Here is a 15,967-nt window from a genome sequence, read left to right on the forward strand (position 1 = left end):
GACTTTTCTCGTCATTGAAGGCACGTTGAAATATGCCTGAGAACTATTTATCTCAGCGCACATAAATTGACAGCTTCGACGTTTTCATGAGAAGTGACTAAGAGGAAATACCCGAGGAAATGAAAGATGTTTCTTTCAGGGTTACTGCCTCAAGCAACTGTTGAACTCTTTAGTTAAACATATTACTGGGCTACTTTCGGTACGTTACTGTTTACTCCGCAAAGTAGCCACTACAGAATGTTCCAAAAATTATATGGTATGATGTATTTGAGTAACGTTATAATTATCTATTTTTTGGGACGCTGGTTGTATTCCATTTTTACAAGAAGCGCGTTTAAAAATAAACAGACGTACATATATGCAAGGACACTTTTCCAAAAGTGACTGCCTGAGCTTGAATAAATTTTTATCGGAATTTTAAAAATTTTAGCTTTTTATAATTTTTTTAATTGTAAAATACGGTTTTCATTGCAATAAAAAAACAAAAATACACACAAATTCCCCCATAAAACCCCGAATAGACAATCCATTATTCCGTCTATTACCTTCACGCGGTTTTACGGGTAACGGTGATGACTGGCCTCCGTCCCACGAACACGATATGGTAAAAGCCCAACAGCATACGAACCACCACTTTAAGTCCATTGGAACCATTTTCTCTCGGAAAACGCGGAAAAGCGTCCGAAACGGCGGCGCATTTTCACCTTCTTATTTTCCGGGGGAAGTGGGCAAAGTTTCGGGAATTTCGGTCATGTTTTCCGGGTTGAAAGTTCCGATTTCGTGTCCGGCCTAGAGCATGGGACGTCCGTTCGTTCCCCGAGACTGCGGTATGGTGACTGAAGTAAACTCGACCGTAACGGCGACGTTGAACGTGTATACGCCGATTCCACTGCCACTTTCAGTTCTTCGTGTTGGCTGCGCCATGTGGTTAATGAAATAAGAATATTCATGAAAATATGCCTCAAAACTCACTTTTTCCCATAATATAGGGGGTTCATAAAATTTTACCTGATACCAGACTAAGTTTTACGTTTGAAATACTTATTAAAATAAAATCTTAAAATTATTGAATAATTGTCACAACAAAATTCTATAAAAGCTTCATTATGTTATAAAAATTCCTTCGCCAGAATGTCAAGAATTTGCTACGTATTTCTTGATAAATCAAAAATAACAATTAGAACGTAATTGTCCAAGAAAGCGATAATCAAGAATCAAATCAATCAAAAATAGGTTGGATTACTTCCATGGAATTTTGAGAACTACACATAATTATGCGAAGAATGTCTGCGCACGTGTAAAGGTGCTTTCCTAGCAATTTTATGAGAGACTGTCTAAATCAAGGTGATCGAGAATTTAATGAGCACGATAAGTAAAACTGTAAAAAACTTTCTGAAGTATTTTAGACAGAAAACATTTGATATAAAGCTCGTGAAATTTATGGAAAGACGCGGGATGTCCAATTTCTACACGTCTAATCGATGCGCTGTAGATAAAATTGTGCTTGTAACTTTACGAGAATCTCTTCGTTCTGGCAATATAGTTTTGATTCGAGACTCGTTCATTTCATCTCTTTTCCTTCGAATACGTTCTCTGAGTCTGTAATAAGCCAGAGTTTTTGTGTATATTTAACAATTCAATGAAGAATCAAGAAACCCACCAACACCTATTTAAGCAACATATTGAGACGTTATAGAGGAACTTCTAAGACTTTTCCATCAATCAATATCCCCATTATACGTCATTATTATACCAAATAAAAAAGAAACTAAAGCTCTGAGTATGATCTATTATACATTCTGCGATATATATAGAAAAAACTAATAATGGGAATTATGTAAAAGGCATGATAGGGGGGGATAAGTGGGTTAAAATCAAGTGCACAGTTTTTTTATTGATGTCTTATAATTATAATTTGCATTCACACGTATTAAAAAAACCTTTTTCAAAAACTCATATCAATTGATAATTTATTAAGTATTTAAGATAAACCTAGCCAATTTGGAATTCAGAATAAGATGGTGAAGGAAATTGTGCCTCGCATAGTCAATATGTATAACGGTAAGGTGAATTAACTGCAATTTATTTGACTATCTACTATGTTATGAACATGTACTGTGTCAATTAAATCCATTTGAGTCGAAATCGACGGCATATACTTTTCTTAAAGTTCATTACGAAAAACAAACACGAGCCTCCTTTAACACATTTTTATTCTATTTTTATCACATCATACAGTAATTGGAAATTAAATAATTAATAACTTGAAGCCCATGGTATGAAATTAACGTAAAAAAATCTCACATTAGTTCTCTAATTTAACAACTTCTCATTGAGGAAAAATGTACGCTTTATACACCTATTTCCCCTAAGATCAACGTTAACAACAATAGTTATATGTTTACAGTATCAACTTGAGACGTGCGCTAAAATTGATCTGATGTCAGGAACGGTGATGTAGCAGTCAGCGACGATTAGACAGCTTTCAGTTGAGTCTAATTGCCGTTACTGTTGATGAAAGTGACTTTAAAAGAATGACAATAAAACGCGTACAGAATAACAATATCCTAAATAACAGCACCGCAGGATAAACGCAATAAATAAAGGCAATACTTGATTCGATAGGATGAGCTAAAATAGCGTTGCGTCCTTTATTCAAATGGCATTGCATCAACCTATTAGGTATACGGAAATAAGAACAGCAAAGATCACCGGTTTATACAGAGCTGGATATAAATGGTTTTTTATTAAGCTAGAACAGGTTACTACCGTCGTAAGACGTGGGACTACTACTACTGGACTCTGATTGGTCCATCTGATTGCTGCGACTACTGCTTGTGGAAGGAGTGGAGGACAAAAAAGCCCGATAAACGTTTTCTCGAATGTTTTCGGCCGTTGGAGCTGGAAAATAATTTACTATAAAAAAAAACAATGTCATTTAAGTGTGAATTTGAACAAAACTATTTGCACATTTTTTCGTCTCAAAATATACCCTACGCCTGTCTTCATAAATATGGCAAATCTACTTTTTCTCTTGCCTTTTGCCTTCCTAATTTTGCGTATAATATATGCAAAATGCTACCAAGAGCTGTAAATTACAAATATTTGGAAAACTACTACTTATATTTTTATAAAAAGCGCAAAATCCCTGAGGGACGATGCTGGTCAAAAACGCTAGACGCGTCTTAGAGTGATTTATTGTTCGGCAAGCAAACCACTCCAGAAATTTAACGAACTTTGTTTCATTAAAAATCGTATATAGAATATTCTCTAAATTTTGCAACACATAAACTAAAGGCACACAAGGCTTAATCATAGCAATATTATTAATAAATTTTCAATAATTTTTTTCAAAATATACCTAATATAAAAGGAACGTGTTCCGCCACTGACTATTGTGTAAAATCAAAGAGGTACGTGCCTAGTAAGTTTAGGAAAATATACAATTTAAATCAGCAAAAACCAGAGGCGTACAACGCCAGAAAATAAGATTTTCAGTAAATTCTCAAAACTTACCAAATACAAAAGGAACGTGTTCTGCCTCTGACTATTGTGTGAAATCATAGTTGTACGTGCCTAGTATATTCAGGAAAATTTACAATTTAAATAAATCAAAACCGTACGTAAAGGCATACAAGGCCAGACTACAACATTTTCAGCTAATTTTCAAAGTTGATATTACACGCAAATAAAAGTGTTCCGCATGACTATTGTGTCAAATAGGATACGTATCCAAGATTTTCACGAAAATTGAAAAATAGGTGTTTGTTGGTCGAGACCTTTATTTTATATACCACTTACGTCGAACAACAGACGTTTCGGATCCATTTTGTTCGGCGCCATTCTGCGGATGAGAATCTCCACTTTCATCAGTCAAATTTTGTCTGCAAATGGGACAAGTGCCATGAAGCTCCAGCCACGGCCTAATACAGGATTCATGGTATATGTGAAGGCATGGAAGTTGCCTGAAACACACCCAATTTAAATATTTTCAAACCGATCATAGACAAACATTAAATACCAATTAAAACCTGAATATAGACGATTCCTGTCTTACCTAACTAGTTCTTTCAATTGAAACTGTTCCCAACACACGGAGCATTGCATATTTTGAGCCACCTGTTCCTGGGTCACTTCCACCACTTGCAGACCATCGATGACCGCTTTAGATACCGGCGGAGGCCCAGCGCTGTCCATCTGGTTGAGCAGCTGCGATACAATGGCGTCCAGTCCTTCCCTGCCCCAAGCGTAGTCCCCGGGATTACCCAGAAACAGCTGGACATTTCCCGGGCCGCCCATATTCACGCCAACTCCGAGATTTATTATGAAATCGTGCACTAAGTGCTCTATGGGTGGTTGCAGAGTTCGTAGATTTGAGGAAGCTAAGTTTCTAGGGAGTGTTCTAGAAGAAATTAAATAATTGGGTTTGGATGGAGGAATGAAAATTCTCAAGAAAAGTACCTTCCTTCCATTAACGATCTTCCCGGTTCCAATTCGCCTCCAGGAGCAAACCTTGAGGCTAAAAGTATTCCTGTGTCATCCTAACATACAGAAATAGTGTTATAAAGATGTTTCAATTTGTAAAGTGGCTACTACTTACCGTATTACTGTCCCAAGAATAATTGGCAGATCGCGAATCGCTGTCTCTAATTTCTTGTAATTCCTCAATGAATCCATCAGAACAATGGGGACAGGTGAAATTCTGAAAAAGGAGAATTATTATACGTATATACTTTTTTCTTTTTAAATTTACGTTTCATACGCTACTGAACCTTAATAATAAATTTGTTAAAATTTACGAAATACAAAAGAAATTTAAGGTTTTTGAACTGTAGATTGTGGTATTTATTGAGTAATTACCATCTGATTTCATCATAGACTATATCTGAGAAGACATGTGTGCCCCATTCCTCATTGTCAGGTACTACTATTTCCACAAAGTTTGAAGGTTTAAAGCAGTGGTTAGGAGAATATTAGTTATCCTCAAGAGAACCAGATACTTTTCAGGAGATCAGTAGACATATGCAAGACTGATCAAATGTGCACACTTGCAACTGGTCAAATATGTGCATCCTACATGCCACGAATATCGCCTCTAATTTACTCACTCTTTTGGACCTAGTGATAAAATTAGTCCTAAGGATATAGTGAAAAATAGGTCAAAGGGACCTAGTAACTAAATTTTGAGTTTTGAGTGGAGATTGAACAATGCTTCCAAAGCTCTGGTGGAAGCCGTTCTCATTGTTATTTCAAGACATGCATTTTAGTGTTATTTTATTAGTCTTCAGCAAGTCCAGGAATACTCTACCCTCTGTAAAATGTTACTCAAAACAGTGAAAGTCTGATGCAATTAAATCTCTATTTACTTACTGCTTACATAGATTTTCTAAAATGTTAAAATCCTTGAAAAACATTTAGTATTTATTAGTGTTACCTGGCAGATAAGTACTGAGGTAAGTACCTACTTTATTTGAAATTTTATAAGTGATACCTTAAGTGTAGACAAGTATCTGTCAAATCTTGATCCCAAGATAAATTACAGTTACTTTGCATAACTATGAAGTTAAGACTGTACTTCATCTTCACCTTAAGGATATGACTGTGTAATATCTTATGCCTCTTTACAGGGGTGCATTCTCATAACTTACATTGCTTATGACTAAATTACAATTAACCATACATCTTTAACATCTGATGTAAATAGCTTTAAAATGTATAATTCCATAGAAGTAGGTATACAGGTGTTTAAAATTTGCTATTGAAGGTTTAAAAGATAATAGTAGTTAAAGATTTGCTTATAAGTTCTCTTATGGTTAAGCGCTAGCAATGTATAGCTTCAGTTTTAATGTAAAACAATAAAAATTATAGTGACTGATAGCTGTAAAAAAACAGTGAATGTTACACAATCATATCCTAAAAGCTGGTTTCATAGTTTAAGCCATAAGATATAAAATTAAAGCATTTTATAATGCAGGTCATTGTAGCACCAGTCCAGTTCATTTTACATTTATAATAATAAATTAAAATATTTATGAATTTTACTCTAAAGTCTGGCAGGCACAAGTTAATGTAAATAACAAATGTAACCAATTTTTTATTTTTGCTGACGAGGGTTTTTGAAATGTATAATGTTTACTTTAGCAATATGTACTGTCAACACCCAGGACCAAAATATGGTATGAAAGAAGTTTTATTTTGATCCTTGATGTATAAACTTAATAATATGTCTAATGATTTACTTTAAAGAAACTATAAATCCAGCTTAAAGCTTATGATTTGCAAGCTTATGCTCAGACCTTCTATCCCTTCTCTAACTGAGATTTTTTATTTGCAAAGTATGGAAAACTTTTAATTGAGCCTTAAAGAACAAACACTAGAACTAAATATATATATTCCGTATTTGGACTGTTTGTTAACCTGGAGTTTTGCATGCATCCAATTTAGTTACTAGGAGAGAGATTATTCAGGAGATCATATGTTTACAAAAATTATTAGGAACTAATGCTGATAATACAGTTTGGTGATAGGGCGACGTATTATGAGGAGAGGACTATAGACTTAGCAGGTACTTAAATAATATATGACTAAATTAAAAATTGATTTTTGTGCATGGCAAAAGAACTATTACAATTGTAGTTACTTACGTTTGCATCATTCTGAAATTCTACGTTGCACATATGACAATAAAATCGAGCCGGAGGTCTTTCTTCTACTGCTGCTTCTGCCATGGTCTCAATTTTCTTCTAAACGATTTTGAGGTGAAGAACACTAACTATGTGAAGAACTTCACAATTTGATGTTCTATTCTTGATTCTTGACAGCAAGGAGGTGGCGAGTGACAGAAAAAGGGTTCTTTAAAGGGCTAATAAAAAACGTTTAAGGGACATTAGTCGCCAATTTGGAAGTTTGTTTCTAATCAAGTGTCAAATGACATATGACGTAAGGCAGATGACATGTCTGTGAAAGGAGTACAAAAAGTTGAAGTTGTATATATTGTAAAAATAGAGTTCCTTTGGTAGAAATTTGGAATTTAAATTGTAACTAACTGCAGAGCTTTAAAAATGAGGAGCGAAATTTATGTAATTATCATTATTAATCATTAAATTGAATATTTTTTACAGTTTTTTTTTGCTCTTAAGAGAACTATACATTTGCACTTAAGAATACTATTGTTTTGTTGTTGGTAATAACAATAAGCGATTCATAACCATGTAATACTAGAATTTGCTTCAAAGAAAATAAAGAAAAGTGTCGATTTTATTAGATCTCATCCTCTATACTATAATTTACCATTGAATTCCTTTTGTCTACATTCTCAACATAGGTATATTTGCATGGTGATTGATTTTTATGACTTGACGAATGACGTAAATTTTAATTTTGAAGCTTCTGTGAAATCTAACCTAAAAACTAAATATTTTTACGTCGATATCCATTTTTCAGAAGAAGCATCTTTTTCTTTTCCATTCGTTTTCAACATCCTCTGTAAATAGATTGTAATAATTATTTGAAAAGCGGAAAGTGAACTACCCCTCCTAATTAGCTACTGTGGAAACCGGCTTTTCTAAGGAAAATGCCCCCTATAGAGGTTGCCGCAAACGGCAATGAGGACGCCGCTCCTGCAAATCCCGTTGTGGGGATTATTTACCCCCCTCCAGAGGTTAGAAGTATCCTTTAATAGCTTTAGAATAGAAACTAGGCCGCCTCGCACCCTCTCAATTTAGCCTCTGTGTGATTTGTATCTGTACCACATTGTCAATGTTCAAACTCTGCAGAAAGTATATATTAATACATACATATAAAACAAGACATTGAAGCTTTTCAGTGCAGCATGTATTGCTTTGCCTACAGATATTATTCATTAAGTGGGATTCATAAACAATTACTCTCATTATTAATAGTCTCAAGTGTTAGCATGTTACTATTATTACATTCCCATGTCCCACTTATGTCCATTTTTAAAGTAACCTGTTTGGTTTGATATGATAAGTGATTATTGTCTGATATTTAATTCTCCCATTCATTGATGAAAATAAGTCTAAGAATCAGCAGAAATAAAAATTGTTTGGTTTCTAAATATTGCTCACTGATAACATGTAAATCCAGCTTTACATCATGGGACATTTCAACCACTAATTCTTCACTTTTCCCTAATTTATACAGGGAATTTGGTTAAAGAAGGAGAATTTTGGTAGGTGATTTTCCCTTGATTTTTACATTTAGAATGACCATGAAGGGCACTTTAGTAAAATTCAATATTTTCCTGACAGTTTAAAAAGACATTGTTGATAAGACCGCCAGTTTCGTGGCGAGAAACGGCCCGGAATTCGAGGCCCGAATCAGACAAAATGAGCTGGGAAATCCCAAATTTAATTTTCTCAATACAGGGGATCCATATCATGCTTACTACCAGCACAAAGTTAATGAATTTAAAGAAGGGAAAGGTAAGGTGTTTTGAGGAAGATTAAGAGTTGCAGAAAATAGGTTTGATTAACAGCCCAGGAGCCGACACTCTCCCAAGGAATTTCCAAATTAACAGTATCTGCCAGTCAACAGCAGAAGCAACATGATATTTTGAAACAAGTTGAGCAGCCTTTTGTACCTAAAGAACCTCCATCTGATTTTGAATTTGTGGCTGATCCCCCCTCAATTTCAGCCTTAGATTTGTAAGCACTCAAAACCCCTCTTGGTTCAAAATTTACCGTGAAATTACCTTTTTTTATAGAGACATAGTGAAGCTCACTGCACAATTTGTTGCAAGAAATGGCAGGGCTTTTCTTACTCAGTTGATGAACCGGGAACAGAGAAATTTTCAGTTCGATTTTCTGAGACCACAACACTCTTTGTTTCAATATTTTACCAAATTGCTGGAACAGTATACAAAGGTATTCTGCTCCTACTATTTTCTTTGTTTTATCGACGTGGATCGAAGGTTTTTTTTGTGTTAGGTTTTAATTCCGCCCAAAACCATGCAACAAAAGCTGCGTGACGAGGTTAAGAGTGCGCAGGCAGTTTTAGATCTTGCGAAGTATCGGGCTGAATACCAGAAATATCAGGAAGCTCAAAGGGCAAGAGAGGAGGAGATTTTGGAGAGAGAGAGAAGTTAGTTGTGTTAAAATAAAGAGATTTATAAAAATTAAATTTATAGCAACCTTTTTATTGCCTATTTTATTCGGAAATCTCTTTCAAATCTAATTTTTTAGTTGCCTATGCGCAAATCGATTGGCACGACTTTGTGGTAGTGGAAACTGTGGATTATCAGTCATTTGAAATGGGTAATTTTCCCCCTCCAACTACCCCAGAGGAGGTCGGAGCAAGACTATTAATTCAAGAGAGAATTGAAGATGGTGAGGACATTGAGATGCAGTTGGAGAGTGATGAGGAAGAAGCAGCTGTTGAGGTCTTTGTTCAAATTTCTTCTGTGCAATATCTAAAGGTTATTTCCAGCCTTCTGGTCTCAGTCATATGGAGGATAGGACTACGATGCAAGTTCGTAAAGGCGCCAAAGACAACAACCAGGTCCAGGACATGGATGAGGAAAGTTCAGATGAGGAGCCTGAGATTCAGGAACAGCCGCCAATTCAGCCCCCATTGCCGCCCATTCCCGATAAGGTTTTGGTTAAAAAATACGATCCTAAACAAGCGGTGAAAGTCACCAGACCCACTGTGGGTGATGATTATTTGGTGTCTCCCATTACGGGGGAGAAAATCCCTGCTAGTAAAGTGCAGGAGCACATGCGTATTGGATTGTTGGACCCCAGATGGGTGGAACAGAGGGATAAGCATGTTACGGATAAGGTGAAGTATAAGAATTTATGAGAATTACAATAATGTTTTAGTGATTTTTAGATGAATCAAGACACTGTTTACGCTCAAGGAACTGCAATTGAGGCTAGTTTAAAGCTTTTAGCAGAGAGACGTACGGATATTTTCGGAGTGGGAGATGAAGAAACTGCTATTGGTGGGTTGATTTTTATATTTTTCCAGGTATTTGTTTCAATTACTAATGTATAGGTAAGAAAATTGGAGAGGAAGAAACGAGGAAGGATGAAAAGGTTACATGGGATGGGCATACTTCAAGTGTTGAAGCAGCTACAAGAGCTGCAAGGGCTAACATCACTCTGGAGGAGCAAATTCACCAGATTCATAAGGTCAAAGGGCTGTTGCCAGATGAGGAAAAGGAGAAAATAGGACCGAAGAATGTCACAGGAACAGTAACTAAACTGAAGATTCCGCAGCCGCCTGTTATCAAGCAGCCGCCTGCTCCTCCACAGGTAACAACATATTAATAATTTCGCCCTAAAATAGGAGTTAAAATACTTCTACTAGTATCATTTTTTATTCAGCCACCCAAGCCTCCGGTAATAACGCAATCAGCGGCACCGCAACCCATTGCGCTGCCCGTACAGCCGCCAATATTAACCGCTCAGTCACCCATTATGATGATGCCGGCACCTCCCATGCCGACGATGCGACCGCCACTGATGAGTAAGTAAAAACGAAGCGTTCTAAGATAATTGAACGTTTCTATTGAAAACACTCCTTATATTTCGTTATCGACTAACTAAAATTTCTTAACTTCAAATCAGTGCCAGCACCGCCGATGACGGGTTTTGTGACGCCCATGCCGCCGCCCATGGGCACGCCCCTTAACATGCCCATGAAACATCCCATCGAAGTTCCCAGTGAGGACGAGCCGGCCAACAAGAAAATGCGTAACGAAGACTCCCTCATTCCAGAGGAAATTTTCGTGGCTAGAAACCCGGTACGAAAAAACAGAATATTGGAAATTTTTCGTTGTAATTTAGGCAAATTTAGGGCCCTATAAGTATCAAGGTGGCCATTCCCATGATGCCCGAAAAGAGCGAATGGAAGTTGAATGGGCAAATGTTGTCGTACACTCTACCGTTAACTGAAAGTGTAGCCAATTTGAAGGCGAAAATACAGGAAGAGCTGAGCATGCCGCCGGCAAAGCAAAAACTGTTCTTTGATGTGAGTTTTCTGGAGATAAAAAATCAACTAATCCGGAATTCGTGGGGAAAATCACATGTGAATTAATGAGAATTGCACAAAACCAGAATAAATCTTTCCATATCCTGATTTACAAACTACGTTACACAAACAAACAAAAAAACAAAAAGGGGCAAGAAAGATATAAACAGAACTTGCCAATGTTCCGCTTAACATGATTTCAAAATTTAGTGGCAAATTTAACTAGCGGTGAGGGTGCTGCGAAATATAGACAAATATGGGAGACAACAAGTAGTCCTATCAAAATCAAAAAGCTCAACTTTTCATTTGATGTCAAGGCAAATACACAATTTGCCAACGTCGTCTCAGACTTAGATAAGCAATGTTGCCAATTGACACTTTGAAAGTCTAGAGTAATATTCATTACTTGAAAGGAATTTATTGCGTTTTAAGACTTCTTGAAGAATTTTAATTTTTAAGAATTTGGATTCGTTTTGTTTCAAAATGTAAATTTCGGTGTTAAAAGATGATTTTCCTCTCGATCTGGAAATATAACTAGATTATCCATATTATGCAGGAAATCTAATTAATTATTCTAGGGAATGTTCTTCAAAGACCAAAACACTCTTGGTTATTACAACATAACTGGCGGCGCTGTAATCCAGCTTCAATTGAAGGAGAGAGGTGGCAGGAAGAAATAGGTTTTAATTAATTTTCAGACTTCTTTTCGATACATTTTCTCAAAAGTCGTCATTAACAAAATACTAAAACATAATTCCTCAATTAACATATAATTTTGGAATAAATTTAGACTGTAATTTTAGCCCTTAAAATACTATTGCAAATTATGTTGCTCCGCGAATAATTCCCTCACAATTTCCCTATATTGAGCAGCCATGAATGTGTAGATTTTGTCAGAATCCGGATAGGGATTGTATACTTTTTGAGGTTTATCCAGAGATGCGATAATTTCTTCGTATTTGATGCCAATTAAGCTGAGTTTTGCGTTAATGGCTGAACCTAGCATAGCGAAATTGGCGGCATTCGGGGACGAAAGGAATTTAGTGTTGGTATTTGATTTTGAATAGATGATAAAACAGTACAATATTGTTATTATTTTAAACCGATGAGGTTTTTTAAATCCACGTAGGAACTGGCCTAGATCCACATTTTCCAAAATTTCCACAGCTCCCTTTTCCCAATAAACAGATCCATGTTGCTATGATGGGGAAATTGTGATGCAAAACTTCCCTAACATCTGTAATGTTACCTGCGCAGATCAACTAATGGCTGCAATTTGCGAAAAATTGCCTCAGCTAAAACGACTCTATCCATGACGGTATTGAAAGCTTTCACCTACATGATAAGGGGGCTAAAAATGTAGAAACCAAATAATTGTTAGCTAAAAAGTCAACCAATTTCGTTCTTTGCATGGAGAAAAATCAGATCCATCAATTATTGTCGTTTACCACTGATGTGGTCGATATCATATTTGTCTATAATAGCCCCATTCTGAGACCAGACTTTGGTAGATCAGTCTCAAATATCATAGACACCTCGTGGAGAATTTCCAGGTTATCGTTAACAACGGCCGCTTTTACCTAAACCATACACCCTGTGTTGAACGCCCTATATCAAATCTGGTACCAAATTTAAATTCCCTCTTCAATTCGTTAGCTTTTAGATGTCTTGAACTATTTTCGTCTTTCACCGTTTTTGTAAAATTCGCAAAAATATCTATCGATGCAAATTAACAATGTAAAGGCAGTAAGGAAAGAAAATACACACAACGTCAAAAGTCTTGGACCCCCCCTCAATTTTGTTATAGATATTTTTTGTTAGAAAAACAAAATATATTTATAAAAGTATATTGTTTTTTGAATCTGTTTTTTGTGAAAAGAGTATTTTCCACAAATTTGAATACTTAGAAAATTAATAAGTAAGAAACGTGTGAATTTTTTAACAAAATTTATTAAATCAAAAAAAGTAATAAAACATGTTGTATACCGACTAATACTCGGTATGACTTCCTCTGCGCTCCAATAACATATTGACACGTCTGTGCATTGAAATAATCAAACGATTAATAGTCTCTTGTGGAATATTATTCCATTCCTCTACTGCCGCTACGACTAACTCATCTGCAGTTTGAGGTGGATTGATACGATTGTGAATGGCTCTAGCAATGATGTCCCACATGTTTTCAATAGGGTTCATATCAGGCGAGTTGGCTGGCCAATCTAATCTTCTGATATGTCCTACTTCAAGTGTATCCTGAACCCTTCTTCCGCGATGTGGTCGGGCGTTGTCGTCCATAAACACAAAATTTTCGCCTAACTCGTTACGTATAGGATAGATAATAGGCGTAATAACTTGTTCGATGTAAATTTCACTGGTCATATTCTGTGGTATGCGAATTAATGGAGTACGCCGGTTAAACATTATTCCCCCCCAAAACATTACGTTACTCCCTTGATAGGGTGCACCTTCACGGGGAAAATTAAGTCTCTGTTGACGACCTGGTTCCCTCCAGACTCTTTGTCTATTGTCATCACTAACCAGTCCAATTCTGGTTTCATCTGTAAACAGTACCCACCGCCACTGGTGTAAAAGCCAACCCCTATGCTCTCGCGCCCACTGGAGACGAGCAGCACGATGTCTTGGAAGTAGAGTGGGGACACGTAATAGTCTTCTAGCACGTAAATTTGCATTATGGAGTCGTCTTCGAACTGTAGCTGTCGATATAACACGACGAAACGTACCCTGAAAGTGGGCTCTGAGAGTTGAAGCTGAACCTGTGCGGTGTCTTCGGGCATATTGCACCAAATAACGATCCTCCCTTTCACTAAACACTCGAGAACGTCCACTACGTGGTCTATTTTCCACTGTATTAAATTCTTGATATCTGTGTACTATTCGCACAACAGATGATCTAGGAATGCCCAAGATTTCTGATATCTGATGATTAGAATGCCCTGCATCGTGTAAAGCAGTAATTCTTGCTCGATTAAAGGCAGAAATTTCACGACCTGGCATTATAACGTACAAAAAGTAAAAGAAAGAGTACACTAGTCACTTGGCTAAATATGCTGTTATTGCCAATATTTGTAAAAATATTGATAGTAAAGTAAGAATTCGTGGTCGACATCTTTTTATTGTATTTTTTGTTTCCTAAATACATGTAATTTTTTACCAAAATAAAAAAAATAACCAGGTTCAAACGAATCATTTTATATATAGGGGGTCCAAAACTTTTGACGTTGTGTGTAATTATTCGGGTCAGTTATCAACTATCTGAAACAATTCGTAATATTTAATCAATATTAACATAAAACATGAGAAAAGCTGTGAAACTTTGCCACCTTGTATATCGAAAATTATGCGTTTTTGGGTCTATTAGTAATTTTTTAGTTGTTTTGCAGAGTACTATCGCTCCCTAAAATAGCTCCATCATGATGTGTTACACTTTGTATGCTATAACTATACTAACTATATGTATAACTTGAATGTGCAAATAAACCTTTATAATACTGTTTTAAAACCATTTAAAAAAAAACATTTTAGTGACACGACTAAAGAAATATTGATAACCTCAAGACCAATTATTGGATCCATAAGTGTTTAATCTATTTAAAAGTTGCTGGCATTTTTCACCTGTTAGGCGCTTAAGTCAAGATTCAAAAAGCTGCAGCCCTTTATCATGCTGATGCGAGAACTCGTCTTTTTTCTGCACAGCTTTCGCCATGAGAATTATCATGGAAACTCAGAAGAAATCATTTAAAAAAGTTACATAAACTCGGGGATTTATGAAATGGAATTAACGCTAATATTCGATAATAGAAACAGAGTTTGCAGCGATTAATGAAAGTTAAGTTCGCGAGATTTATTGAAGAAGTGTAAACTAAGAGGTTGTGCGATGGGTCAAGGAATTGATGAAATAGTTAGATTAGAACGAAATTGGTTTGGTTTAATACAAAAATATATCCCATAAACATCTTTTAGATTTGCAGAGAAAAATATTCAAATCAGTTAATTTCTTCCGGTCTTCGGCAACACTGTCACATTAAAAATAGCCGTGCGTGAGAACTGTTAAAGTTCGTCAAGTAGTATCGTCAACTTTCCCGTTTTTGAGTACTTACCACAAAATTTTCGTACTTTTATTATTTAAATGGATTAAATATTTTCTCCGCCACTGATTTACGTATGAGACAATAGGTCAGAGTTGCAGTTGCATATAGAAAAATTCATAATTTCACAATCTAAAAACAGGAACATATCAGACTCTTATTAAATTAATTAAATTTAAATGATTTTGCAAATGGTTATATCCAAAAAAGAAGCATATTGCGCCACCGATTTTTGTAGAAAACCTTTAGTTGAGATTTTCTCTTTTATAAAGAAAAATTCGTCATGGCGGTAAAGGTTTTATCTCACGCATGCTAATATCAAATTTTATTTTTAATTATATTTAATTTTTTTTTTCAAAGACTCTCAGTTATTACAATTTGGAAGCGTAGCTTCAACTCAAGAAGAAGACGGGCATAAAGAAATAAATGTCTAATTAATAGTCATCCTATCTTTTATTAGCTGAAGGTTTACATAAAACTTTATTAATAATAAACTAATAACAGAAAATTCCCTAACTAGCCTATAATTTTGGAATTTGTTTTTCACTTTTTCTCCTTGAAATAAACACTATTGTCGCTCTGTGAGTAATTTCTGGACAATTTCTCTATATCGTGCGGTCATGGCCGGGTAGATTTCATCGGAATCTGGATATGGATCGCACACTTTGTGGGGTTTGGGCAGGGATGCCATTATCTCCTCGTATTTGGTACCCTTTAAGCCATGTTTTGCGTTAATGGCTGAACCCAGCATGGCGGAGTTGGCAGCGTTCTGGAATGGGGAAAATATAGTGGTAGTTTTTGATTTTGAATGGATAATAATAAAACAATAATATTTTTCGGGTGCTTTGGGTGTGGCTTATGGACTCGCA

General features: G+C 35.9%; 4 protein-coding genes across 7 annotated transcripts in view; 1 reads left to right on the forward strand and 3 right to left on the reverse strand.

Annotated features, from left to right (window-relative positions):
* LOC136409186 (disintegrin and metalloproteinase domain-containing protein 10-like) overlaps positions 1-852 on the reverse strand; it is a 67,350-nt gene extending 66,498 nt beyond the window's left edge. Inside the window, exon 1 of the mRNA XM_066390539.1 lies at positions 546-852. Coding sequence (XP_066246636.1) covers positions 546-654 — 109 coding nt within the window. The 5' untranslated portion in view covers positions 655-852. The remainder of the gene's footprint in view (positions 1-545) is intronic.
* Positions 1-15,967, reverse strand: part of LOC136409190 (xylulose kinase) — a 55,293-nt gene that overhangs the window by 34,642 nt on the left and 4,684 nt on the right. For 2 of the 3 annotated variants that reach the window (XM_066390545.1, XM_066390547.1), the window contains one exon: positions 15,581-15,867. In XM_066390545.1, coding sequence (XP_066246642.1) covers positions 15,667-15,867 — 201 coding nt within the window. In that variant the 3' untranslated portion in view covers positions 15,581-15,666. Of the gene's footprint in view, positions 1-15,580; positions 15,868-15,967 lie in introns of those variants that run through there. The other variant, XM_066390546.1, reaches the window with a different exon arrangement.
* LOC136409195 (E3 ubiquitin-protein ligase Iruka-like) lies at positions 2,197-6,897 on the reverse strand. Of its 2 annotated transcripts, XM_066390555.1 has the most exons (7): positions 6,645-6,897; positions 4,601-4,702; positions 4,462-4,541; positions 4,058-4,402; positions 3,802-3,965; positions 3,517-3,576; positions 2,690-2,901 (listed from the first exon to the last, which is right to left on the reverse strand). In XM_066390555.1, the coding sequence occupies exons 1-6, from the start codon at positions 6,726-6,728 to the stop codon at positions 3,548-3,550; spliced, it is 804 nt and encodes a 267-aa protein (XP_066246652.1). In that variant the 5' UTR covers positions 6,729-6,897; the 3' UTR covers positions 2,690-2,901; positions 3,517-3,547. The 2 variants fall into 2 exon arrangements, with proteins under 2 accessions (XP_066246651.1, XP_066246652.1); XM_066390554.1 differs by lacking the exon at positions 3,517-3,576 and having other exon boundaries at positions 2,197-2,901; positions 6,645-6,896.
* On the forward strand, positions 7,415-11,794 carry Sf3a1 (splicing factor 3a subunit 1). Its single transcript, XM_066390540.1, has 13 exons — positions 7,415-7,667; positions 8,280-8,444; positions 8,498-8,666; positions 8,726-8,885; positions 8,949-9,102; positions 9,204-9,400; positions 9,448-9,798; positions 9,850-9,961; positions 10,015-10,274; positions 10,347-10,488; positions 10,590-10,765; positions 10,819-10,992; positions 11,571-11,794. Exons 1-13 carry the CDS (start codon positions 7,574-7,576, stop codon positions 11,670-11,672), a joined length of 2,256 nt encoding a protein of 751 aa, XP_066246637.1. The 5' UTR covers positions 7,415-7,573; the 3' UTR covers positions 11,673-11,794.

Source organism: Euwallacea similis, chromosome 5 (genome assembly GCF_039881205.1).
Source record: "Euwallacea similis isolate ESF13 chromosome 5, ESF131.1, whole genome shotgun sequence".
Lineage (NCBI taxonomy): Eukaryota > Metazoa > Arthropoda > Insecta > Coleoptera > Curculionidae > Euwallacea > Euwallacea similis.